The sequence below is a fragment of the Anarhichas minor genome, unplaced genomic scaffold (assembly GCF_050575085.1).
Source record: "Anarhichas minor isolate MPS153535 unplaced genomic scaffold, ASM5057508v1 ptg000007l, whole genome shotgun sequence".
Classification (NCBI taxonomy): Eukaryota; Metazoa; Chordata; class Actinopteri; order Perciformes; family Anarhichadidae; genus Anarhichas; species Anarhichas minor.
In genome coordinates, this window is record NW_027466453.1 from 7,275,146 (window position 1) to 7,298,612 (window position 23,467).

A 23,467-nucleotide genomic window follows, 5' to 3' on the forward strand; every position below is an offset into this window, starting at 1 on the left:
GTAACAACAGAACAGGTTTCTCCTGTTGTGTTATGAGATTTAGCGGAAATCATGAGTCATCTGTCCTACTTTCGCTTTCCAATCACCAAGTAAACGCCTTACTCCAAACATTACGGGAACATTAACATAAACCTCATTCTAACCTTAAACTTCAAGCATTGCTTTGAAGTAAAATGTCTTCACTATGATGGTTTAAAGACTGAAATTAGTTCCCACAATGATAACAATACATGTTCCGTCCTGAGTCTCCATTGTTATACGGACAGTATTCAATTGTACATTTTGTTCAAGCTTGAAAGTGTTGAAAATTGATGAAGGTAATTATGTTGTAAAATGTAATAGCTTGTGTATGGGATCAGAGTTTGTTGAAATTCTCCCTTGTATAATATAGTCACACAAGTAAACTGAATTTGAATTCACAGAAAAAAAACACAAAAGAGCTAAAAGAAAAAAACGTGTCCTTGTATTATGAAATTTTCCTTCAGAAAATATATTTTGGTGGTACAGGTGCTTTGAGCAACCAAAAATATTGGTGGAAGTCTTATTTCATTAATAATTTTGCACATTTGACATAAAAAGTAACAACAACTAATGTGCATGCTGAGTTTCTCAGCTCCTGTTAAACTACAGCTTTTCCTCATTTTCCTTTTTCTCTAAATGTGACAGAGCGTTTCTTTCCCTCAAAAGAGAGTGCAGCCTTGGTGATGACGCAGTGCTGGTGTGGTCTACAGCTTGGAGCCATAAAGCCCCTCTTTCTTTTTTAGGACATGGCAGGGAACTAAATTGGATGTCAGCGTTTTAAGATTTAATGTTGATGCAACCAACTACACAGCAACTCTTAAACACAGCGTTATCAATTTGTTTAAAGTCAAAGTTTGGAGACATGTTTCCAATTCATTAGTTTACTCCGTTGCCATCTACGTGGGATGCAGTATGTTTTCCCAATAAAATAGGCGTGGTGATCAGAGCCAACTCTGGACGACGTATTGCCGGACTGAAACTAAACAAACAAAGGTCCCGCCTCTGATTGGCCAATCTTGGGATTCCTTCGTGAATAGTCCTCTGAGCAACGGAGCCGCTCTTTGAGCAACAGAGTGAACTCTGGGCTGCTCTGTCTGAGGAGACGGAGCAGCAGAGCACAAGACTATTTAATAAAACGTTTAGCAAAGCTAGTTACGTTACATTTTCACTAACTAACAAATACAGCCTATACATAGCCCAGATTGTTTGTTTCTCTGCCAGTTCATCCCAGTTGCCATGTGCCTAGTACTTTGGTTTGCTTGAACCCGACTCTGACTCTGCTCCACTACCTGGAACTGGATCTGAATGCAGCAGGCCCGACTGGAGCACAGAGTTTCAACATGAACCTTCTAAGTGATTGCATCGTCAATATCTGAGGAGATAGATAGACAGACAGATGATGCCTATAAAATACAAATTAAAAAAAATAACAATAGAAACTATACAAGAGTGAATCAATTTAAAATTGAAAGTATTTTGAGATAATATGGATACAGCCTAATTGCACAATACTGTATGCACAACATTATATATTTTATTTGTATTTATCAGCCTATATATGCTAATATTATTATTATGTTGTATTATATTGTACTGCTCTTTATACTACATATACTATTGATCTATTGTTCATATATTTTAATATTAACCTAGTACTATAATAGAATATTGGCTACTTATAGGATACTCATACTAAACCATATTGTCGGCCTAATAATTCAGTGTGGCTGTGGCGCAACAAGGCTGTAAAGCCGCACAACTCCTACAGAATTGCCAGCACATGTGTCAAAATACATTAAAGCGCGGAGCCTGATCAGGAATGGTGTGCTATGATTTTCTCAGAGATTCACGCAGCCGTTTTACAGAAAATCGCGAAAAACGAATGACTTGCCAAACGCTACCGTAGAAAAAATATTTGAAGTTTAGAACGTGAACAAAACTCTGGACTTTATTCGGCCATATGGGCAATTTGATAGCTAGCACAGTTTTTAACTAATCACACTTTATGTTTCAGTAATATTACCCCACAAACATAAAAATTACATCACTGTGTTCGTCAGTCTTATCTCTCTGATGATACCAATATGTTGTTGATTCGACTCATGGTTTTTGTATTAGGGGCAGGGGTTTGACAGGTAGTTTTGTTGGTAGTTTGTCTACTCTAACCTTTCTTAATTACTCTGCCTCTCCACCCAGGTGCTCCAATCAACATGGCAACCAGTGACACACGCAGACATGCACAAGTGTCACCTCAAATACAGAGATAAGAGGAGCGACATATTGGACATTACTCCACATTTTTAAGTGCCCTCATGGTCACATTTTAAACACCACAAACATAAAAATTATATCAACGCATTCGACAGAGTCTTTACTCTCTGATGATAACAATATTTTGGTAATTTGACTCATGTTTCTTACCTTGGAAGCAGGGCTTTGACAGATGGTTTTGTAGACAATCCACTCCCAGTCTTAAGATCTAGTCTGCCCATTCACCCTGGTGCCCCAATCACCATGGTGAGCACGATGTGTCTCTATGAAGCGATAGCTGAGAGTATGAATCTCAAATGCAGAAATGAGAGAAGCGATGTCTCAAATGAAGCTCAATGATACTTCTTACTACTGGTAATGTTGGCGTATATATCGCAATGTCTTCCAGCAGTAATAGGCCCACTGTCAACATTTCTTCCAACCGATCAAATCGGTGAAAAAACAAGGGTTACTTTCGAGTCCCGAAAATAGTTGTACACAAAGGCGAGACTTTTTCAAAACTCACAGAAAAACGGCGACAGACAGTAGATCAAAAACCTCCGTCTAAAGTCTGGAAGAGTGGAGTCATTTTGCTAACTACATAGCTAGAACAACACAGACCGTGGTGGTACGCCAGATGAAGGCGTACAAGAGTCTAAAAGCACATGTGTCAAACTCAAGGCCCGCCACGTCATTTTATGTGGCCCACGAATCCGCCAGCAAAAAAAAAAATTATGAAAAGTTAGACTTGATAATAAAAATATCCTCATGGACGAAATTATGAGATAGAAAGTCATAATTATGACTTTTAATATCGAATTATAAGATACTTAAACACAACAGTCATAGAAGCAGCTCTTCATAGGTTAGCCTACATTTGACATAGAAATGGATTGTGAGTACATTGAAGACTACTTTAAACGTGGCTTTACAACAGATGAAATACTTCAATTACTTGCTGTTTCACGTGGGATTGTACTAAGAAAACGCACCCTTGAAAGGATTTTCAGCAAGAAGCAGCTCTGGCGTAGAAAGAATAAAACTGATGTGGCTGAGGTGGCCACATTCATTGAACAGCACCCTGGAAACATCTGGTCAGTGTCATGTTTACAGATGGATGCACCAAAAGTGCCATATTTTTGTTATCAAGTCTAACTTTTCATCTTTTTTTGTAATTTTTTTTTGCTGCCGGTAATGGGCTTCCATATGAAAGGCATATGATTGTCTTAAAATTAAAGTCTATGCTGCTTTGCAGTGACCATAAACTACATCTCCCACAATGCATGTCAACTTTGTGACCCGCCAAAATGACGGCATCCTGCCGCTAGACAGCAGTTTATCCACATCGGCATTTAACTAGCGAATACATGTTTGTAAACGGTCTGTCTTCTGTGTTATGTCGGTGATGAAGGAATACAATTTATGTCGGCATTTTGACACCAAACATGGAGCCTCCAAGAAAAACATAAAAGTGTCCAAGAATTAAAAGGCAGACTGCAATCGCAGCAGAATATATTTACAAAAGTTACAGCAAAAAAAAAGGGTTTTCAGAGGGTGCATTGAAGCAGTGCATGCTAAAGGTATGTGAGCAGGTGTGCTCCGACCAGATACAGACTTTTAAAAATGTCAGTTTGTGAAGAAACACCATCGCAGACTGAGTTCAGGAACTAGCAGGCAATCTGACAACACAGCTAGCTGAAGAGACGAGCAGTTACTTGTCTTCTTCATTAGTTGTTGATGAAAGCACAGACAACACGGATGCAGCGCACCTATCAATGTTCATAAGAGGCGTGACGGTAGATTTGACTGTCAGTGAGGAGCTCTTGGATGTAGCTGCTATGCACGGGACGACGATGGGGAGGGACATTAGTGATGCAGAGGAGACAAAAATAGCTTTGAACAAAGTTAATGTGATAACTTATTTTCTTTAAATGTTTGATCTTTGATAGAGTAATGTGGGTTTCTTAACCCTAAATTAAAAGGGATTTAAGTTATAATAACAGAAATGTGTTTAAATATATTTTTACATTTATATAACTGCATGTACAATATTTTCACAGTTGAATAAACAATAAAATGCAGAGACAGTTATTAAACAATATGTTAGGGAGTAGTTACATTTATACAGTCTTACAGTTACAACCGGCCCTTTGAGGGCAGCCATAATGCTGATGTGGCCCGGGGTGAAAATGACTTTGGCACCTCTGGTCTAAAGGTTTACAAGTATTTCATGAGCGGTTGGGTCCACGACCTCGTAACCGAAGTAGCATTGAATGACTGCCATCTTGTTTTTGCCTGGGTAGCTAGCATTGCTAAAAACAAATCTCCTGGTAGATAGCTAGCTAGCTTTATCCCGCTTAGAAATAATTACCAAAAAAAGCTATATATATATATATATATGGCGGGAGATAGCTAGCTAAAACTGCGAAAACACTAGCTCCAGAACAAACAGCCAACAGGTGACAATATTGCAGATGTGGCTAGCGATACACACCACCATGGTCTGTGTTTATTTTCAACAGACTTTTCTGTTTGCTGCTGCGTTTAATTGAACCAGATTCAAGGATATTAATCAATTTCCTGCATTTCTGCATTTTACTACTGTATTTTATTTCTTACACTGTGTCAAATCTACCTTCGTTATTTAGAGCTATACAGTTCCAGATAAATAATGACTAATGATGAGAGAATCTATTGGGTAATCTGGAGTTCATGCATTTACTCTGCACTGTAGCAGCATTTAGTTACTTAAGAGTAAAGGTCTCTCCAAAAGAGAGCAAAATAAATGATCAAGCCTCAAGCTTTCAGTCTGAAGCTTTACCTTAAAATCAGACTGAATCAATGCCTCTGTCCTTCTTTGGACTAACCTCTTCTGTGTGAAAATATCTAAGGATCTCCAGATAGATGGCATACTTTATTTGCAACTCCTGTTGCAGCTGTTGCTCTGCAAGTAACAAGTGTTCAGTATAACCAGCATGGGCTTGGCAATGTTTAGTGTGACCTTTAATGCCCATCTTCGTTTTCCTCTAAGTCACAAGTTAGTTTTGTCATTACTGATTTACAAGTAATGTGCATGCAGAGTTTCTCAGCTCCTTATAACTATCCCGTCACATTTAGATCTGTTAAGAACAGGTGGGAGGAGTTTGTGAGGGCTGATCTATAATTCAACAGTTTCTGTTCTGATCTCTCTATATAAAGGGAGAGGACAACGAGTTTTCCTGCATACCAACATTTCTACAGACCAGGCGTCGGAAAGTAGACGCAGAACAAACGGTGAGTTTCAAACAACATACTGTTTATGTGTCAAATCTGAGCATGTATGGTTTGTACAACAGACATTAAGCTTTTCAAACAACTAAAGTTTGATATTGTGTTATTTTTCGATAAGTCTTTGCTGCTTTGAATTGTGTGGAAGACGCTTTATTAAGAGTGCTTGCACACACCTGCGGGCACACCTGCTCACATACCTTTAGCATGCACTGCTTCAATGTACCCTCTGACAAACACTTTGCTGCATAATTTGTGGCTGTAACTTGTATAAATATATTCTGCTGCGATTGCAGTCTGCCTTTTAATTCTTGGACAATTTTATGTTTTTCTTGGAGGCTAAATTTAGCATACTTGGTTTGTGTTTGGTGTCAAAATGCCGACGTAAATTGTATTCCTTCATCACCGACACTGCCTCACAGCACAGAAGACAGACCGTTTTTTCTCTTTGAAGCACAAACATGTATTCACTTTCATATATTTCATTACATTTACTTCCCCTTGCATACATTTTTCTCTTCTTGGACATTTTAGGAATTGCCTCTCCTGTCCACCAGTTGTGATAGTTTTAATGTTGGCACACAGACAACATGGTGTTGCCGTGAGTGAATCATAGTGGTGTAACGGATCCCTCCTCACGGTTCGGCACACATGTGAGCCACGGATTAATTACACAGTTTACCTTCACCATCACAGTGTGAAATACAATTTAACTGACAAAGTTAAACGCCGATATGGATAAACTGCTGTCTAGCGGCAGGATGCCGTCATTTTGCGGGTCACAAAGTCGACATGCATTGTGGGAGATGTAGTTTATGGTCACAGTAAAGCAGCATAGGGCCAAAGCGCAAAACATCATATCTGCAGAATTTTCTGATTGCCGGATTTCACTTTGGATGATGAGAACAAGGAAGGCTGTTCATATTCAGTCAGTCTTAAAATATCCCGCCCTTTGTTGAAACTTAATTTAGAGCACCGTTTTGTAGAACCCCTTCCAACTTGCACCAAGTGCAAAAGATCCTATCTGCAAAATGATCCAGGCATTTTTCAGATAGGAGGTTTTGCTCTTCGGCCATTATGCCTTTTATATGGAAGCCCATTTCCGGCAGCAACAATCCATTTCTATGTCAGATGTAGGGTAACCTAGAGCTGCTTCTATGACTGTTGTGTTTATATCTTATAATTTCGACTTTCTATCTCATAATTCTAGTCGAAATTATGATTTTAAAAGTCATAATTTCGACATTCTATCTCATAATTTCGACCATGGGGATATTTTTATTATCAAGTCTATTCTAACTTTTTTTTTTTTTTTTTTGCTGGCGGATTCGCGGGCCACATAAAATGACGTGGCGGGCGTTGAGTTTGACACATGTGGTCTCCATGCACACATACTATGAATTACTTTTACTGTGTACTTTTTGAGTAATCCAAGGTCAAAATCCATCCAGATACCGAGATTCAGACTTTTCGTTAAATTATTATGTGGACTAAAATCCCTTCCCTACATGAGTAGTTTATGAATCTAATACTCTTAGACTTAGTTATTCTTAGGCTACCTGCACAAATACTATAACTATAAGTAGTTTATTATTAATCTTATATTTTTAGACTTCGTTCTTCTTAAAATACTTGCACATGTACTATAACCTACTTTTACTGTGTACTTTTCCAATAATTTAATGTCAATGTCTCTTCCAGGGACCAAGATTCAGCCTTTTCGTCTAACTTTGATGTGGAATAACAACACTTTCCTTCTTAAGTAGTTTATGAGTCTAATATTTTTGCCCTTTTTACTTCTTAGACACCAATCTGTTACTGTTGCCAATCTGGGGATGTAATGTAACTAATTACATTCACTCAACTCCTGTATTTCAGTACATTTACCTAATACTTTCCATTTTCTGCTCCTTTATAATTCTATCCCACTCCATTTTCTAGCAAAATATTATAATTTTTCTCAACTACATTCATTTGATAACGTCTGTTAGTTAGTTTGCATATTCATATCATTAATATAATATAAAATCAACTAATAATATGATGTATGATTATAGATTAACTACCCAAAAGTATATACGTAGGTCTACTGTAATTAAATGCAGCAACATTACAAATGAACATATAATGCATCAATAATTACAATCCTGAAATCTATATAATTCTGTAATGCGCCATTCTGCACTTTTTGTTGTAATTTTATTTAAATGCTGATAGTTTTGGACTTTTACTTAAAGAACATTTTGATCGCTGGACTATTACATTGAATATATATTTGTATTGTTTTATTTTTGCATTGTTTTCACCTTGTGAGTCTGCCTGTGAGTCGATTATTAAAATTGTTTTCCATTATTATTGTTTTGATAACATGATAGAGGTTTAAAAGGATTTACTGATCCATACCGGCTTTGTGCTTTTTTATCGCTTAAATTAATCCTTTCCCCCGATATTTGAGGATGTTTTTTTTAAATACTGTCATGGTCTACCTATCTTGCATCAACCAACTACAAGTTCACCGTCACAAATCACGCCTCTTCACCCCGCCACCGAGTACGAGCGTGTGATGAGCGCGTTTTGGCAGAGATTACTTTGTTTTATTGTTTTAATTGTTTTGCCGCGTACAAGCTCATAATTCTTCGGTGTGCAATTTAAATTCATGATGACCCATCGTCAAGGGGAGGTTAATTTTTCACTACCAAAATGATGGACATGTTTAATGGACTAGTGAATGTCGTTGGTACACCTCAAATAATGTTATTTAGTTGCTATTTCCAAATTAAAGAAAGCCTTCAGGCAAACCAATGACACTCGCTCGACCATTAAACATTTCCATAACTTTGGTAGTGAAAAATGAACCTCCCCTCAGATAATGCTTATTGGTAAAACCTGACTTAAAGTCATCAGCACTCATTTGACAGACGACCGCTCTCATCTGTCTGAAATGCCATGACTTTATCTTTGTAATATTACGACCTTTTTTCTCAAAATATTCTGACTTTATTCTCAAAATCTCAGACCACAGATATATTTTTAATCAGCAGAAATCTATTTTAAACACAAAGCCTATATGGCTTATGGATTAATTAAAGTTAATGTATTTATCATGTTTGTGAATAGATGCCACATGTAGGCTAGGCTTCATTTTAAAGAGGTTACTTCCCCAAAACAAAGGACACAAAAGTGGACGTGTGTCTTTACTCAGCAGGGATATCATTAAATGAGAGAAGTTGATCTACTGTACAGGATCATTTTTTTTTTTTAAAGCAGTACCGATTCCTTGAGAGCCTTATGCTTTATATTCCATTATATCTTGTCAACTGGTGCCTGAATTTTGCACGGTTATACATAAAGACATTTTCATCATAAATTCATGCAGAAAATGTTATCTGTGATTCTATCATTTATCTTATTAAATAATTTGCTCAATCAACTCTAATGGTGATGTGCGTTTGCAGAAATGGTTTGTTTTACTTGTCTCAATGACTTTGTCATAGGCCTACAACATGACTCTGTAAAGATGAAGAGCAGATAAGATGGAGGAAGACGACTATAACAAGACAGCAGGAGGACGAGAGTCTGTCCCATCTGCAGCCAATGAGAGAGGTAATATTTTAAACTAGATTTGATTGTACAGTTACATAGATTTTATAGATTATATTTCAGTTGACTTTCAGAAGCTGTGAGAAAATATTAAAATGTATCAAATGAATCATGTGAAAATGAGAATTAGTTTAACTTTTTATTCTGTAATTGCATTTCTGTAAACTCTGTATAACTTTTGACAATGCTGTTTCAGCGATTACTGCAGTGTTACGTAGTGATTTTATTCTCTGTTTATTTTGTTTCAGTGAAACCTGAACTCACACTGGTGTTAATTGGTGAAACAAATTCCATTGAGATTGGATCAAAAAACATCTTAATTGACCATGACGAGCAAAGAAATGTGGAACACTTTTCAACCAAACTGTATGATTTGTGTGGTCGGCACATCTCTGTCATTAACATGCTTGGTCTACCAAACATTGATGAATACCCATTAAATGAAGAAATTCATGCCTTTGTCATGCTGTTATCAAATGGCCTGCATAACAACCATTACAGTTCAGGACTGCATTGGTTAGAAAAAACTTTTGGGAAAGGATTAATGGCTTATGTAATGACAGTTGTGACTCATGAGTCAGATGTAACATGTGAAAGTGCACTGACAGACCTGAAAGCCAACAGCAGTTTTGTTGAAAAAAGATACCACACATGTAGAAGAAGTATGATGAATGAAGGAGAGATAATAGCTCTGCTGGAAAAAATAGACGCCATGGTCTCTGAAAATGCTCCCCACTGCCACAGTGGACTGATGTGTGATGGAAATAAAGGGCAGAAAGAACAGCTGGAGCACAAAGAAGAAAGCATCAACACATCAGTGTTTCAGCAAAATCAAACACGTGAGATTTTAACATTGGCATTCACAGATTACAGCTACACTGCTTCATGAAGATGATGTGGGCAGCACTTCAGTTATTAATACATTAACGCTTTGATTTTTAATCTTTAAAAGCATTAAGATATTTCAGCATGAGACTATGTCAAATGCATGATTAGAAAATACACTTCTACAATTCTGGTAAACAACTCTTTAATGCCTATCTAGTCATCCAGCTAAACAGTGTGGTTACAGGGTTTGCTTACAGTATTTGAAAGGTTAAATGAGACCTGATCCATTATAAATACCAAGTGTTCCTTTTTTCGGAGTGTCTTTATACTAACCGATCATGTCAGATTAATTCATTAGGGTTTAGGAAATCTATAGAAATTATATTTATCATTCTGCAACTGTTTAAATTAATTGAAAGTACTGAGCAGAATTTCAGGAGCGGGACCTCACCTCAACCGTGCCACTTCCTGCATTTCCTTTAATACTAATAATTTATTTCTATGCATTGATTCAGCATCCCACTTGTAGGTAGGCCACGTAAGCTCAATACGATGTTCCAGAAATGTCACCGAACAACAATCTAGACTCAGTATTTGTGCTGCATTCATATGGTGTCCGTATAATCAGAAAAATTAGTTCCTGATCATATTTCATAGCTCACCTTATCCGTTTCCTTTGGTCTTTGTTGTCAGGCAAATACTGGAAACAGCCATCATCGTGTAGTATAAACTCTCTGAGCAATAAAATACTACACATCATTGTAGCGTCATTGTTGTTTCCATATTACAACTTTAAGTTTATGGACACATGATCCCGGAGAAACGACTTTGCAACTCTACAAATGTGAATCATTCTTATATTTCTTTGATCAATCTTTAAAACAAATATTTTTCATGGTGTGGTCCTTGCTATTGAAATTTATTGTACAATAATGGTAAACAGTGAAAGATAAAACAACATAAAAAAACAAGTAAAGAACATAAGAAGAGTTTGTTGATCTGCTTCATTTTTTGTTCTGCAGGAACCTTAGATATGGATATGAGTGGGAACAAAGACATGGTAAGAAACTCCAAATATAATTATTAGCACTGTTTACTTTACGTTGTATGACATCAGTTTTTCTACACATTACATGTTTATTTACTTATTTACAGAAGTCAGTGAAGCTTTCTGAAGAGATCAACATGAAGAAACAATATCAAAGAGAAACTGAAGCACTGCTTGACAGACTTCACCTTCCAGACAAACAGCAACAGAAGTTGTCACCAGCAGATTTCCTCAAAGTAGGTCCACCTGTGAAACAGAACCATGACATGTCTGAGAAAGATGTAGCTCATACTTTTATTCAGAGGTTGATGATGTTAGACTATAGAGCCAGATATATTTCTGTAAGACAGGACAGTCCTGAGGTGAGCCACTCAAACCCTGTTGAAGAGTTTGATACCAATGACACAGGCGACAATGACCTTGATGCTCTTTACAGCACCAATGTAGACTTTCATCAATTAAATCTCAAGACTCACTTGCATCCAATGGATGTTCAAATGGCAGTATTTCACTGCTCAGACAGCTTTTTCAAGCAGAACATGATTACAAAGCTATCACAATGTCAGTACGCCTTACCTTTGCTTGTTCCTGACCCGGTAACAATGAATATTGGCTGTCCTCTGTGGACATTCAGACAAATAAGAAAAACATGGAAGGTAACTGAAATGAAAGACAATTCAAACATTGTCACCATGAAGAGTATGCCCATCTGCGAAGCTGAGACACCCATGGTGTCATTTCTCCGCCTGGGTTCACCATCTCTGTCTAAATCTGAGCTGATGAACACTTTGATCAACGATCGTCACAAAACCTTCTTCCACAGAAACTGCCCAGGTAGTACCAAGTCTCGCCATCTGATGGATGGTGTGGCAGAGATTGCCTGGTACTGCCCTGCTGGAAAACCCAGTGATGCCTTCACTGACTGCATTGCCTTCTGTAATCTTCATGGTGATGCTCTGTCAACTGTAAAACAGCGTGACATACTGACTGACAAATCTTCAGTCAATGTTGTACTTGTACAAACTCTGGAACAAGGTGATAAAAGTAGTGCAGTGATCTCAGCCCTTCACAAGTCTCCAAAGCCTCTCATTATTCTCATTGCTGATAGCGATGGTGGTGCTGTCCAGATGAAAAAGGGAAAATACAAAATGGGTTTGAACGACAGAAGCCAGTCAAATGTTTCTGAAGAACTGAAAAAAATTATTGGAAAGATTTTGTCTGGACCACATGAAACCTTCCAGCTTGAATCCATGGCGGAAGTTTCTGGAGTCAAAGTGGATGAAGACGACAAAGTCTGCCAAAAAGGAAAATCTGCTGCAATGAAAATTGTGGACTTGCTTCAGGGGATGGATGTTTCAAAGATCAAAGATACATATCTCCCTTGTCAAGGCCAACTGTGGCATGAATGGTGCAAAATCAACAAAGACCTGTATCACCTCAAAGGAAACATTGAGAGTGAGAAATGTAAAAAGCAACAGAAACTGAAGCAAATACGACAAGATCAATGCAAAGTTTCCTGCAGTAAACCAATGAAGTCGTTCATTGAAAGCCTCTCATCTTTGCCAACAACAGAAAAAGATTATTTCTTGAAATGGACTCAGATCTTAATAGATGCCCTCTCCACAGACGACCTCGGTTCAATTCTCCAAAAATATGATAAAAAGTGGGCTGAGGTCTTGGACTTGAAGAAGACGCATGACAAATCTGATCTGCTAAAAAAAAAGCAAACTGAGCTTGATGAAATATCAACACAACTACAGTCAGCAACTTTTGGCTTGGAGCACATCTTCAGAGAAATGGAACAGATCTATGAAGCTCATGCATCTCTGCAGAAACAACCAGAGAGGGGACAGACTGACTGGTCTAAATACCCCAAGCTGGCTGCACAGCTGATGATATCAGGACACCCAATGGAGCTGATGGATGGTGATGCAGGTCATGTACCTTTAACATGGATCTCTGGTCTTTTAGATGAAGTCATCAAGAAACTGGGTGACAGGAGAGTTTTTGTTTTGTCAGTGTTGGGCGTACAAAGCAGCGGAAAATCAACAATGCTGAATGCCATGTTTGGGTTACAGTTTGCAGTGAGTGCTGGCAGGTGCACCAAGGGTGCCTTCATGCAGCTGGTCGAAGTGTCAGAGGAGATCAAGAAAGACTTTGAGTTTGACTATGTACTAGTGGTGGACACTGAAGGACTGCGTGCTCTTGAGTTGGAAGGTAAAGCCACTCTTCACCACGACAATGAACTGGCAACATTTGTTGTTGGTCTGGGAAACATGACACTGATCAACATCTTTGGAGAGAATCCAGCTGAGATGCAAGATGTTCTGCAGATTGTTGTTCAGGCTTTCATGAGGATGAAGAAAATTAAACTTTCTCCAAGTTGTGTGTTTGTTCATCAGAATGTTACAGATATTGCAGCTAAAGAGAAAAACATGGATGGAAAGAGACAGCTGCAAAAAAAACTGGACAAGATGGCCCAACTAGCAGCCAAAGAGGAGGATTGTGATGCGGAGTGCTTCAGTGATGTCATTGCATTTGATGTGCAGAGAGATGTGAAATACTTTGCCCAGCTTTGGGAGGGAAGTCCACCTATGGCTCCTCCAAATCCAGGTTATAGTGAGAGTGTCCAAGAGCTGAAGACCACCATCCTCTCTAAAGCTAAACAGTCTGCTGGGATTACTCTCTCCCAGTTCAAAAGCAAAATTCAGGACCTGTGGAACGCCCTGATGAACGAGCAATTTGTTTTCAGTTTCAAAAACACACTTGAAATTGCAGTGTACAGAAAACTTGAGGTCCAGTATGGGAACTGGACCTGGACCCTGAGGAGCAACATGTTGACCATTGAGAACGGGCTTCATACCCAAATTCAAAATGGAAACCTTCACAAGCTCGAGCTCAATCATCTTCAAGAATCGAACAAAACCTATGATGAAATCAAAAAAGCAATGACAACATACTTTGATGATGACGGAGACAAAGACATGTTGGTTCAGTGGCGAGGCCGATTTGAAAGCAAAATCAAGGAGTTTCATGATGAACTATTGAGAGGAGTTAAAAAAAAACTTGATGAAGTCATCCAGCAGAAAAAGGCTCGTAAAAAGCTTGATGATAAGAAGACAGAGTTTGAGAACAAGCTGCTACAAAAGAGCAAAGAACTTGCTCATCAGTTAAAGGACAAGGCAAACAATGAAGTGGAACTTGAAAAGCAGTTCAACTCTGTTTGGAGTGGCTTAGTTAGAGAACTAATTGCAGATATAAAACCTATTAAGGACATCAACTATGAAGAAGATCAATCAACTGTCCTCCGGGAGCTTGGTTTTGAATTGGCTCTCATACATGAATCCAAAAGAAGTGACAAATACAAAAAAATAGCAGAGGTTGGAGATTACGCTCATTATGTATCTCTGACCAAGCACCACGGTCATGAAAATGACATGGAAAGTGACACAAGAGGACAGAGAAACAGATTATTTGAATTTGTTTCAGAACAAACTAAAAAAATGAAATATTCCTGGAAGGGCTATTTTCAGCATAAAGAACAGCAAGAGATCAGATCCTTCATCGACGATGTTGAAAAACAGTCCCTTGACGCAATTAAGAGCAAACCTGTTGCTACAAGAGGCTACAGTCTAACTTACTTGCAAGAAGTGGCCAAAGATGTAAAACAAAAGGTGACAGCATTTCAATCAAAGAGTAAATATGCTCTAAAGAAGGAGTTCACAGTTGATCTCTTGCTGTATGTATTTCACAGAGCAGAGAGATGGCTTTCAGAGTCCCACATGACATTCAAAGGGAACAATGATGCACACTCTTATGTAGAAAGCAAGAAAATGCATTATTACAACATTTTCAGAAGCTTCTGCAAAGGAAGCTCATCTGCTGTTGTGCTTGGACAACTGATCTGTGACAAGCTGAAGAGTTCCACTGTCGAGGCCATCTGTAACAAGACTGCCATTGATTTCACTAAAGAGATGAAGTGCAATTACCCAGCATTCAATGGGAACAGGTCGAACTTGGAGAAACATGTGTTGAAGTCACTCGCAGAGAAAGAGGACTTTAATGGTTTTATCACCTACATCCATCACCCAAGGAAGCAAGCAGAGACATATATAAGAGAAGAAGTAGAGAAATACATCTCCACAAAACAGGGAAAAGAGAAAGCACTGAATATGCTCAAGAAAAATGTGGACGACATCAACACGCTTGTTAGTCAAGCTTTATATGACGCTACAGAGAAAGTCAAAACCCACACAGGAGACCCAGACAAGTGGATGGAGGAATTTTCCAGTTTGCTAAAAGATAAGCTAACATTCAATACCATCAGTTGTCAAAACTTCAGTGACTTGAACAGTTTTGACTTCCTTAAAGAAGAGATAGAGAAAGGTCTTGTATCCATCATAGAGGAGTTGAGCAGCCTCTCACTGGATAACATGAAGAAATTCAGGATGAAGCCTGATGAAATCCTCATTGATCAGCTGTGTGACTGCTGCTGGGTAAAGTGTCCGTTCTGTGCAGCTGTTTGCACCAACACCATAAATGATCACACAGAGGACCACAGTGTGCCTTTTCATCGATCTGCTGCAGTTATGGGATGGCACATAAGAAACACCGTGGATCTGTGTATTGAGTTCTGCACAACAAGTATTGCAAGTGATGGAAGTTTCTACCCTGCCCATGATTCAGAAGTGGTCATTCCCTATAAAACATACCGAACTGCTGGCCCAAATTTTGCTAACTGGGCAATTACCCCTGATGGGTCCAAGCTGGAATATTGGAAATGGTTTGTGAGTCGATTTGAGAAGGAACTGGAAGACCACTATGGATTAAAATTCCAGGGCTATGGTGAAATTCCCAGCGAGTGGAAAACACACTCTAAGGAACAAGCTATTAAAAGTTTGGATGAAATGTTCAAACTGTGATTTAGCCAATACAACCACAACCCTGCTGAAAACCATGATACTTGTTGTCACATGATTATTCATTATTCAGATTCCTATAAAACAACATTCATTGACGTTTGATTATCTCTCCATTGACGGGGGAAGTTGTGTGAATAATAAATGTGTCAATGAATCATTACAAACTACACGTGATTAGACTGGTTCACAGGAATCAGATTACTTTATGGAAACTAACACTTAAAACAAAAGAGTGCACAAGAACAATAGTAATATGGAGAATTTAGTGAGTCACACAAACATCAAAATATTAATATTAATTTCAAGTCAATGACTCATCTACAAAGTTGGTCTGTGAGGATTTCTGTAAATGAAAATTGTTTTCATAAACTAAAAGTTGAGGAAAGAGTTGAGACATTTTATCAATAACTAATGGAAGACATATTTCTTTGTTAACCTGTAGATTCATTTCTTTAAATTGCAACTGAAAACCCTGTCATGAGTATTGTATAATTGTATGTTTGCATGGCGTACGTTTTGTTGTGGGAATTGTTTTGTTGAGATGCTCATGTGCTTGTAGCTGCCAAAACATAATGAAGATGTTGCAAAGTGAAGTAGAACCAAAGAGTGACTGTTGTGAAACTGTAAAAGCCTGAAGAAGTATCAGGTTTTCTGTTTGCCATGACAACTTCTCAAAGAATATTTCAAACATAACTGGTGAAGGATGCTTTATGGTTCTGAAGTATTTAAAGTCTTAAGTTTTATTATTTTTATCTCACTTCGACCGATCGGTTATTATATCCCCACAAGTATGAGTTTTCTTGTTTTTATTCAATCTGTGATTTTGCCAATATAACCACGACACTGCTGAAAATCATGATACTTGTTTTTACATAATTATTCATTAATCATTAATCAGTATTGAAGTGTTAAGTTGTGTTATGTTTATCTCCTTTAAACAAATCTGTTATTATATCCACACAAGTTTGAGTTTTGTTGTTTTTATTTAGAAACTTACTGCATCCTATTCTGACATCCAAGAGTGATGTAAACAGATTTAAACAACTTAAGTCATTGAGAAGAAATCTGTTGACTTGTCATGTTACAATAAAAATAACTTCTTCATATCTACTGAAATTCCAGGTTTCTTGGTGTTTATGATAAAGTGACACCTGCCAAAGACTCAGTGCATTTATTTCTGATACTGTAGTGTATGTTTTCAAGGTTTTTATGCTTCAACGCCAGCCACAGTCATGGCCAGAGGCATAATATTTTTGGGTTGTCTGTACGTCCTGTCCTTTCTCATGAATGTATACATCCCAGGAACACAAGGATGAACTGATCAGATTGATGGGAATGCGGTGGTCACAAAATGCGTTTTTGGCCTTAACTCAAGTAATAATAGAAATAAGTAATAAGCTAAATATGACAATTTCACACAAATGTCTAATAAGATAAAAATAATGGAAGTGAAGACATTTTAAACAGACATGGATGTAAACTCTAACATGACTGGTTGGCAGAGGCATAGAACCGGGAGGCGTTCATTTCTAGTATTTCTAGTATCATTAAATCTCAGAAAACAGCAAAAAAACTGCTAACATGGGTTGTCATCTTTGACTGTATGAGTATATTATTATTATTATTATTATTATTATCAATTGTGTTTGCTAGATTAGACTGAGACCTTCATAACTACATAATAGCAGGTCATTTTTACAGAGCCCAGCATGTTGCACCGCAAAGTTTCTACAGTAGCCCAGATGGACAAACCAAACACAGGCTCTAGAGACGGCATTTTGCTTTTTAAAACTTAAAGTGGCAGATTGAATTTGGTGACACAAATATTTCCTTCACGCTTGGAAAGGAAGGGTGAGCAGAGGGGTATTCACTTGGTTGCAATCTTCAACCTCAGCGCTCGATGCCACTAAATCCTACACACTGGTCCTTTAAGACCTTTGCCCAACTATGACGGGTACCTTTGAGCAAGTTGGTTAAAGGAGAGGTTCTCCTCCTTCCTCTGTTTGTTCAGTGCTCAAAAACAAATGTTATCAAACAAGAATTATATGGTAAACAGATATTATGTTACGATATCTGCTTCAGTCTCACTTTTTTTTTCACACAAACACCTTTCCATTCCGGGGGAAACTACACTTTTCACATCTGGGGGTAACTTTTTAAATGGTGACTAGATTAAAGAGTTGTCTTTAAAGAGCTGAGACCTTACCTCTTAACATCAGACAAAACTGTTCCTTTCTCTTTCAGCTGTTCTTCAATTCAAGCTCCTAAGAAAACCATTAGTGCAGTTTCATGTAGGAGCAAGGTGCAGCAGTCTGTGTGGCAGTAAACATGGTCAGGAACGTTCACTTAGGCACAAATTTGCTCTTCTCACGATTTATAGATGAGGCCTTTTGTGAACTGGGCTACAATGGTTTGTCATTTTCAAAAGGTGGGTCCACAGAAAACAAAGTTTGGGAAATAACAGTGCTTTAGATAACAGCCCACATACCGTGTAGTTATCCTGTAACTAAATGTAATGAAGGGAAACTACTAATGCTTGCAGTTTTGCTTTATAACTACACAATATGAGAAGTTTGTTTTGAATTTACTTGCCTCAAAACATGGAATAACTAACTAAATTAATTGCAGTTTGCTGTCAGAACAGTATATTAGCTATATATATGTATATTATATATACATATATATGTATATAGTATATGTGTGTGTGTTGTAGTTCATACCTTATATTTTATTTAGCTATATTCATATTACTTCCTGGGATGAAAGGAGGCCATGCAAGCTTGCACCTTGATGAGCTGTAATGCTCGTTAAACACAATTGTCAGGGAGACGACTTTAAACATTTTAAGGACTTTGGAATTGTAAATGTGGATTACACTGAAACACAAGTGAGTGACATCTAGGTGGCAGGTTGAGCCATGAGGCCATAAACGAGCGTCCAGTGATGAATATCCATGACAGTGCACTGTCCACTGGACCTTTGTCCTGAAGTAAACACACAGATGTACCGTCTAGTCATTTTAAGCGGCTATAGCTTGAAACTATAAGGGAACAATTGTAGTTTTCCTGTTGGTAATAAAGTCATTTTGAAATAAAATCACATCAGATAAGTGATGCAAAAGGCCCTCCATCTTCTCTGAAATGTCCAGATTTTTGCTCAGTTATGGTCATACTGTATCCTGTAATAGTAGGAATAGAATAGGTACAGTTAAATAATTAGAGTAGAAATTATCTCTTAACTTCCTCCCAAACATGCATCTTATTGCTTGGTGGGTCATACACACATATATACACAGCACTTTGAATTACCTTGTTGAAATGTGCTATACAAATAAACTTGCCTTGCCTTACCCTGTAATAATAGAATAGGTATCAGTAGTTAAGGGGAGACACTACAGATGAACAGGGTAAAGATTTTAACTAATAAATATCACCATGAAACTTCCACAGATGATTACTGATATTAATCATCTGAACACCAGATATTCAATAACATTAAGATTAACCCATGGTCGTCATAAACTTAGTTAATCTTGAAGGATTTGTTGTCTTGTGAAAATGCAGATGAACGTGTCATGATGTGAAGAGGTGAAATAAAGAGTCCGTTGCAAACATGAATAAGGACACCGATAAAGAAAATGAAGAGGAAACACAGAACATGAAGTTGATCAAATAAAGAATTTGTGACAAGAGCAAAGATTTGGAGTAAAATCTTACTGAGATTGTTTGGACGCAGCAAAAGCTGAAAACTTTGTGAAACAGAACTACCTAAACTGAAATGGCATCCGTCAGATCAAATGACTCCCAATGATGCATTCTTTGGAGATAAAGTTGAATCAGTAATAACTATAAAGATCCTTGTGTATTCTCTGATAAAAGTGACACATTGGTCCTATTAGATATTACTTTATGTGCACGAAGCCATCTCAGGTCACTTCTCTTGACTGTTTATTTTTTCAGTCACATGGCAGCAGAAGTCCACTCACAGGCTACACAGGTAATCTCAGTGGGCTGTTACTATTTTTAGAGTTATTTGTTGTCTCTCTTGGTCTGCTGCTCTCTCACAACTAGACTGATACTGTATGTAAAGTTAGTGTTTGTTGTATGTTTTAAGCCTCAACCCATCAAAGACAATAAAACAAGATCATTTGAATATAAACATTTATATTCTTGTGCACAACAGGACATTTTTAGATAAAGATACATTTCCAGTTCACTGAACATCTACATCTCAGTGATTAATATTTCTTACAATGACTGAAGTCTCAAAGTCTTGTCTTTAACCAAACCGATAAACATGTCATGCATGTGTAACAGCAAATGTGTCTCTTAGCAGATCTTTAAGGAAGTCAGTTTGAAGTCTCCTGTGATTTTGATGTAGCTGATGATGTCCATGTTATTACGGTTGGGAAACTGTACTTCATGTCCATCAGGAAGCTCCACTTCAAACATGTCTCCAGTCAGCTTCAACACCATCTGAAAGAGAAAAGATACAGTAAAACCTTTTCATTTTAGCAGACATCTCAAAATCTCTGCAAACAAAATCTCCCTGCATGGCGAAATATCACTAAAGGTAAGTGAGGAAATGAGTTTCTTGGGATTTTCTTTTTTTTTTACAAAATACACACATTCTCTCTCCCTTCAGTCAGATTGCCTCACCTTGACCTCTGCTCCCCTCTGTAGGGGGTTGTGTATTTCCCGTTTCTCAACGGCCCAACAACCAGCAGCCTTTGAGTTGCAAACAAGAACGGCTCCATCAGTGTCGTCATGGAAACGAGGGTTAAAGTGCAGCGCCAGGTCGTCTGCACCACAGCCGAGATCGATCTCGAATCTGAGTGGATCAGAGATTATACAATAGATGTAGTCTTAATATTGATGCGTTTGCACAGCATAAATATCACCGTTTTATTCAGTGAAGAAGCTAATATCAAACAAATGTTATGGGTTTGGTTGGCTCACCTCTCAGCATCATGTGGAATTACCCCCTTTACTTTCAGCTGATCTCCAGCTCTTATAATCACGTTCTTCAATTCAAGTTGCTGAGAAACACAATTTTGCAGTTCAGAATTAACAAACCATTTAATTAGAAAATAAAAGATTGCTGTTATAATGGTTCTCATATTTGTATTCTACACATTACAGAAGCAAAGTTAAATAGAAACAAGAACAAAGCAGTCAAACTTACCATGCTCATGTTGGGTGCTGGTGTTGGTGGACAGTCCTGGAGCAAATGGAAGATGTAAGAGGATGGTGTTGGCACACAAGCAGCCTTCTGACCTAGAAGACAACAAGAAAGTAGCCTGACTGTGAAGTTTCTCCCAATTTATAATGTGAAGCACAAAGGATTCAGTGATAGGACGGGTCACCGTAACAATGTGACCCGTTGATCATCATGATAATCAAGTAGCCCTTTCAATGCAGATGCAGTGATTTAATCATTGCTGTTGAACTGATTTAGTAAAAAAAAGATTGATTGTCTCTTTAATCACAGAACACGTTGCGAGTACCAGCTGGCAGTGATAATACTGTTTGAACAAACTACTCTGCCAAGAGCTATTTAAATAGGTTTTGATTGGGAGCCACTGTGCACGTTGAGGAAGGTCCGCAATAAATTACTGATTACAATAGTGTGACGGTTCACGGTTTACCGTGTGGGATTAGGAGTGCATCAGAGACTCAGGCGCAGACTTAGGCACAGGACACAAGGTGAGGTGAAATGCAAGGCTCTTTACTGGGCACTTAAGCAGACAAAAACAGAAACCAAAATCTACTCCAACCGGGAGAGTGAAAAATCCAAACTAAAAATAAAAAGCAAAGTCACAAAAAAGGGCTTGGACACAAAAAGGCAGTCACAAACCGTGGACCGCAGAGGGTCAACACAAGAGCGAAGAGTCCACGGGGAGGGAAAAGGACAAACGATAATCCAGCAACTGGAACAGGGCAAACAGGGGAGTATAAGTATGTGAGGGGTGATGAGCTGATTGCCGGCAAGTGAGTGGAAATGAGTGGGATTTGCAGAGGGAAAAAACAGGGGCAGGTGATTTGGCACAGGTGGAGAGAATGAGCATGATCAGGAGAGACCAACACACACACAAACACACACCACACTCACAATAACGCTGGATGTCTCTTTAATAATTAATTCATATTTTACGATTATTTTTTGAAGCCGTATACCAATCATACTCTCTCCTGTTTCTTTGTACTGAACTGATCTACATCTATCACTTCGGTCGTAAAACACTGAACCAGCTGTGCGTACAAGCTTCCCAGTGGCTCCGCATCAGAGCAGTGCTGCACGTCGGTGAGCAGCAGCTTTACTGATAAACTTGTGTTTTCATATTTGCCGGTGCTTTTGGCTCAGCTCTCCGTAAGAAAAAGTTCACCCCGAGTCTCCCGCTGCTGCTCCAAAACAAACGATAAACTGCAGCCATATACAGGCGACAGAAAAGCTGATATAATTTATATGTATTCTTTATTTTCAAGATGCGTCTGTGACTCGGCGAACAATGGACTTTAATTTGCCGATGGTGTCAACGTTTGTTTTGATGTAACGGTGCGCTTCGTATTTCAAATGTCTGGAAGTTCGGTTGCCAGGTAGAGTGTCACAAAAATACAAGGGTCGCTTTTTATTAAATTAAATAAAAGATGCAGCCCTCCTCTCCACCCCAATAACGTGTGTACTGTCCCTTATACAAATGTGATCTGTGCTAAAGGTTTGGTGTAACTGCCCTCCAGGTCACATGTTAAAATAATCTAATCAGAGTCAATGCTGACTAAATAACTTTTCCTGTAAATACTTTCAAAATATAGGGGCCAAACTGTCAGTTAGAATAATCTGTTATTGTATGCTATAATAGTTGTATAGTTATTACAATTTAAAACTCAAACTCCATATATTCATCAGTGAGAATAACACAGATATCAATACGGATCATGTGTATTGGTGGACATGGTTATCAATCATTAAACAATCCTGGACCTCAAGTTATCACAGTGTGAAAATGTGGTAACTGTTACAGTAAAATAATAATTGTGCTACTTATCAGTAACATTGTCAGATGACCACCTTGATCGTCGTAGTTTCCCTCATGGACTTTATGAACTGTAGCTACGAAGACGATTGATTTATGTTATCGTTTCTAGATGCTTCAGTTTGGCCACTTTATTTTGAAAGCACATACCGGAAGTGGTAGTATGCTGCTATGTCTGCAATGACGTTGTCTTTATTATATTCTTGCAGTTCTACATTGTGACCACGGGAGGCCGACACAACCCACAATTCTGAATCAGAAACAGTTTATTGCCAAGTACGTTTGCTGCCTTGAAACAAAGTGGAGATAGAGGTTAAATCGAGTGTATTTGGAATCATATACGTTTGTGTTTGCCCGAATGGGTATAAATTACTTAGCATAGTTAGCAAGGGATCGAAAACTAGCTACGGCTGCTTCCATATGTGACCATCGTCTTGCAGGTCGTAGTGGACACTAGGTGGAGATGACTTTCCTTTGAAAGTATCTGCCGGAAGTACT

At 38.2% G+C, this 23,467-nt stretch overlaps 3 protein-coding genes and 1 long non-coding RNA gene across 4 annotated transcripts; 3 read left to right on the plus strand and 1 right to left on the minus strand.

Annotated features, from left to right (window-relative positions):
- The first annotated feature begins 8,746 nt into the window (after positions 1-8,746).
- LOC142942343 (interferon-induced very large GTPase 1-like) lies at positions 8,747-16,869 on the plus strand. The gene is made up of 3 exons (XM_076084618.1): positions 8,747-9,141; positions 10,989-11,026; positions 11,122-16,869. Exons 1-3 carry the CDS (start codon positions 9,072-9,074, stop codon positions 15,934-15,936), a joined length of 4,923 nt encoding a protein of 1,640 aa, XP_075940733.1. The 5' UTR covers positions 8,747-9,071; the 3' UTR covers positions 15,937-16,869.
- On the plus strand, positions 9,185-10,027 carry LOC142945205 (uncharacterized). The gene has a single exon (XM_076086628.1). It carries the CDS (start codon positions 9,323-9,325, stop codon positions 10,025-10,027), a length of 705 nt encoding a protein of 234 aa, XP_075942743.1. The 5' UTR covers positions 9,185-9,322.
- Positions 16,870-19,901: 3,032 nt separating the features above from the next.
- LOC142942383 (uncharacterized) lies at positions 19,902-20,994 on the plus strand. The gene is made up of 3 exons (XR_012951598.1): positions 19,902-19,932; positions 20,272-20,508; positions 20,619-20,994. It is a non-coding gene; the product is annotated as an uncharacterized LOC142942383 (long non-coding RNA).
- On the minus strand, positions 20,217-21,318 carry LOC142942375 (galectin-2-like). Its single transcript, XM_076084674.1, has 4 exons — positions 21,121-21,318; positions 20,895-20,974; positions 20,595-20,766; positions 20,217-20,411 (listed from the first exon to the last, which is right to left on the minus strand). Exons 1-4 carry the CDS (start codon positions 21,127-21,129, stop codon positions 20,265-20,267), a joined length of 408 nt encoding a protein of 135 aa, XP_075940789.1. The 5' UTR covers positions 21,130-21,318; the 3' UTR covers positions 20,217-20,264.
- Positions 21,319-23,467: the final 2,149 nt, after the last annotated feature.

Coding starts and splice junctions, on each gene's coding strand:
- LOC142942343 (XM_076084618.1), top strand. CDS start 9,072: ATGGAGGAAGACGACTATAACAAGACAGCAGGAGGACGAGAGTCTGTC. Junction 9,142..10,988: donor ATCTGCAGCCAATGAGAGAG/GTAATATTTTAA, acceptor TTTGTTCTGCAG/GAACCTTAGATATGGATATG. Junction 11,027..11,121: donor TGAGTGGGAACAAAGACATG/GTAAGAAACTCC, acceptor ACTTATTTACAG/AAGTCAGTGAAGCTTTCTGA.
- LOC142945205 (XM_076086628.1), top strand. CDS start 9,323: ATGCTGTTTCAGCGATTACTGCAGTGTTACGTAGTGATTTTATTCTCT.
- LOC142942375 (XM_076084674.1), bottom strand. Junction 20,767..20,894: donor ATTCCACATGATGCTGAGAG/GTGAGCCAACCA, acceptor TGATCCACTCAG/ATTCGAGATCGATCTCGGCT. Junction 20,412..20,594: donor AGAGGGGAGCAGAGGTCAAG/GTGAGGCAATCT, acceptor TTTCTCTTTCAG/ATGGTGTTGAAGCTGACTGG.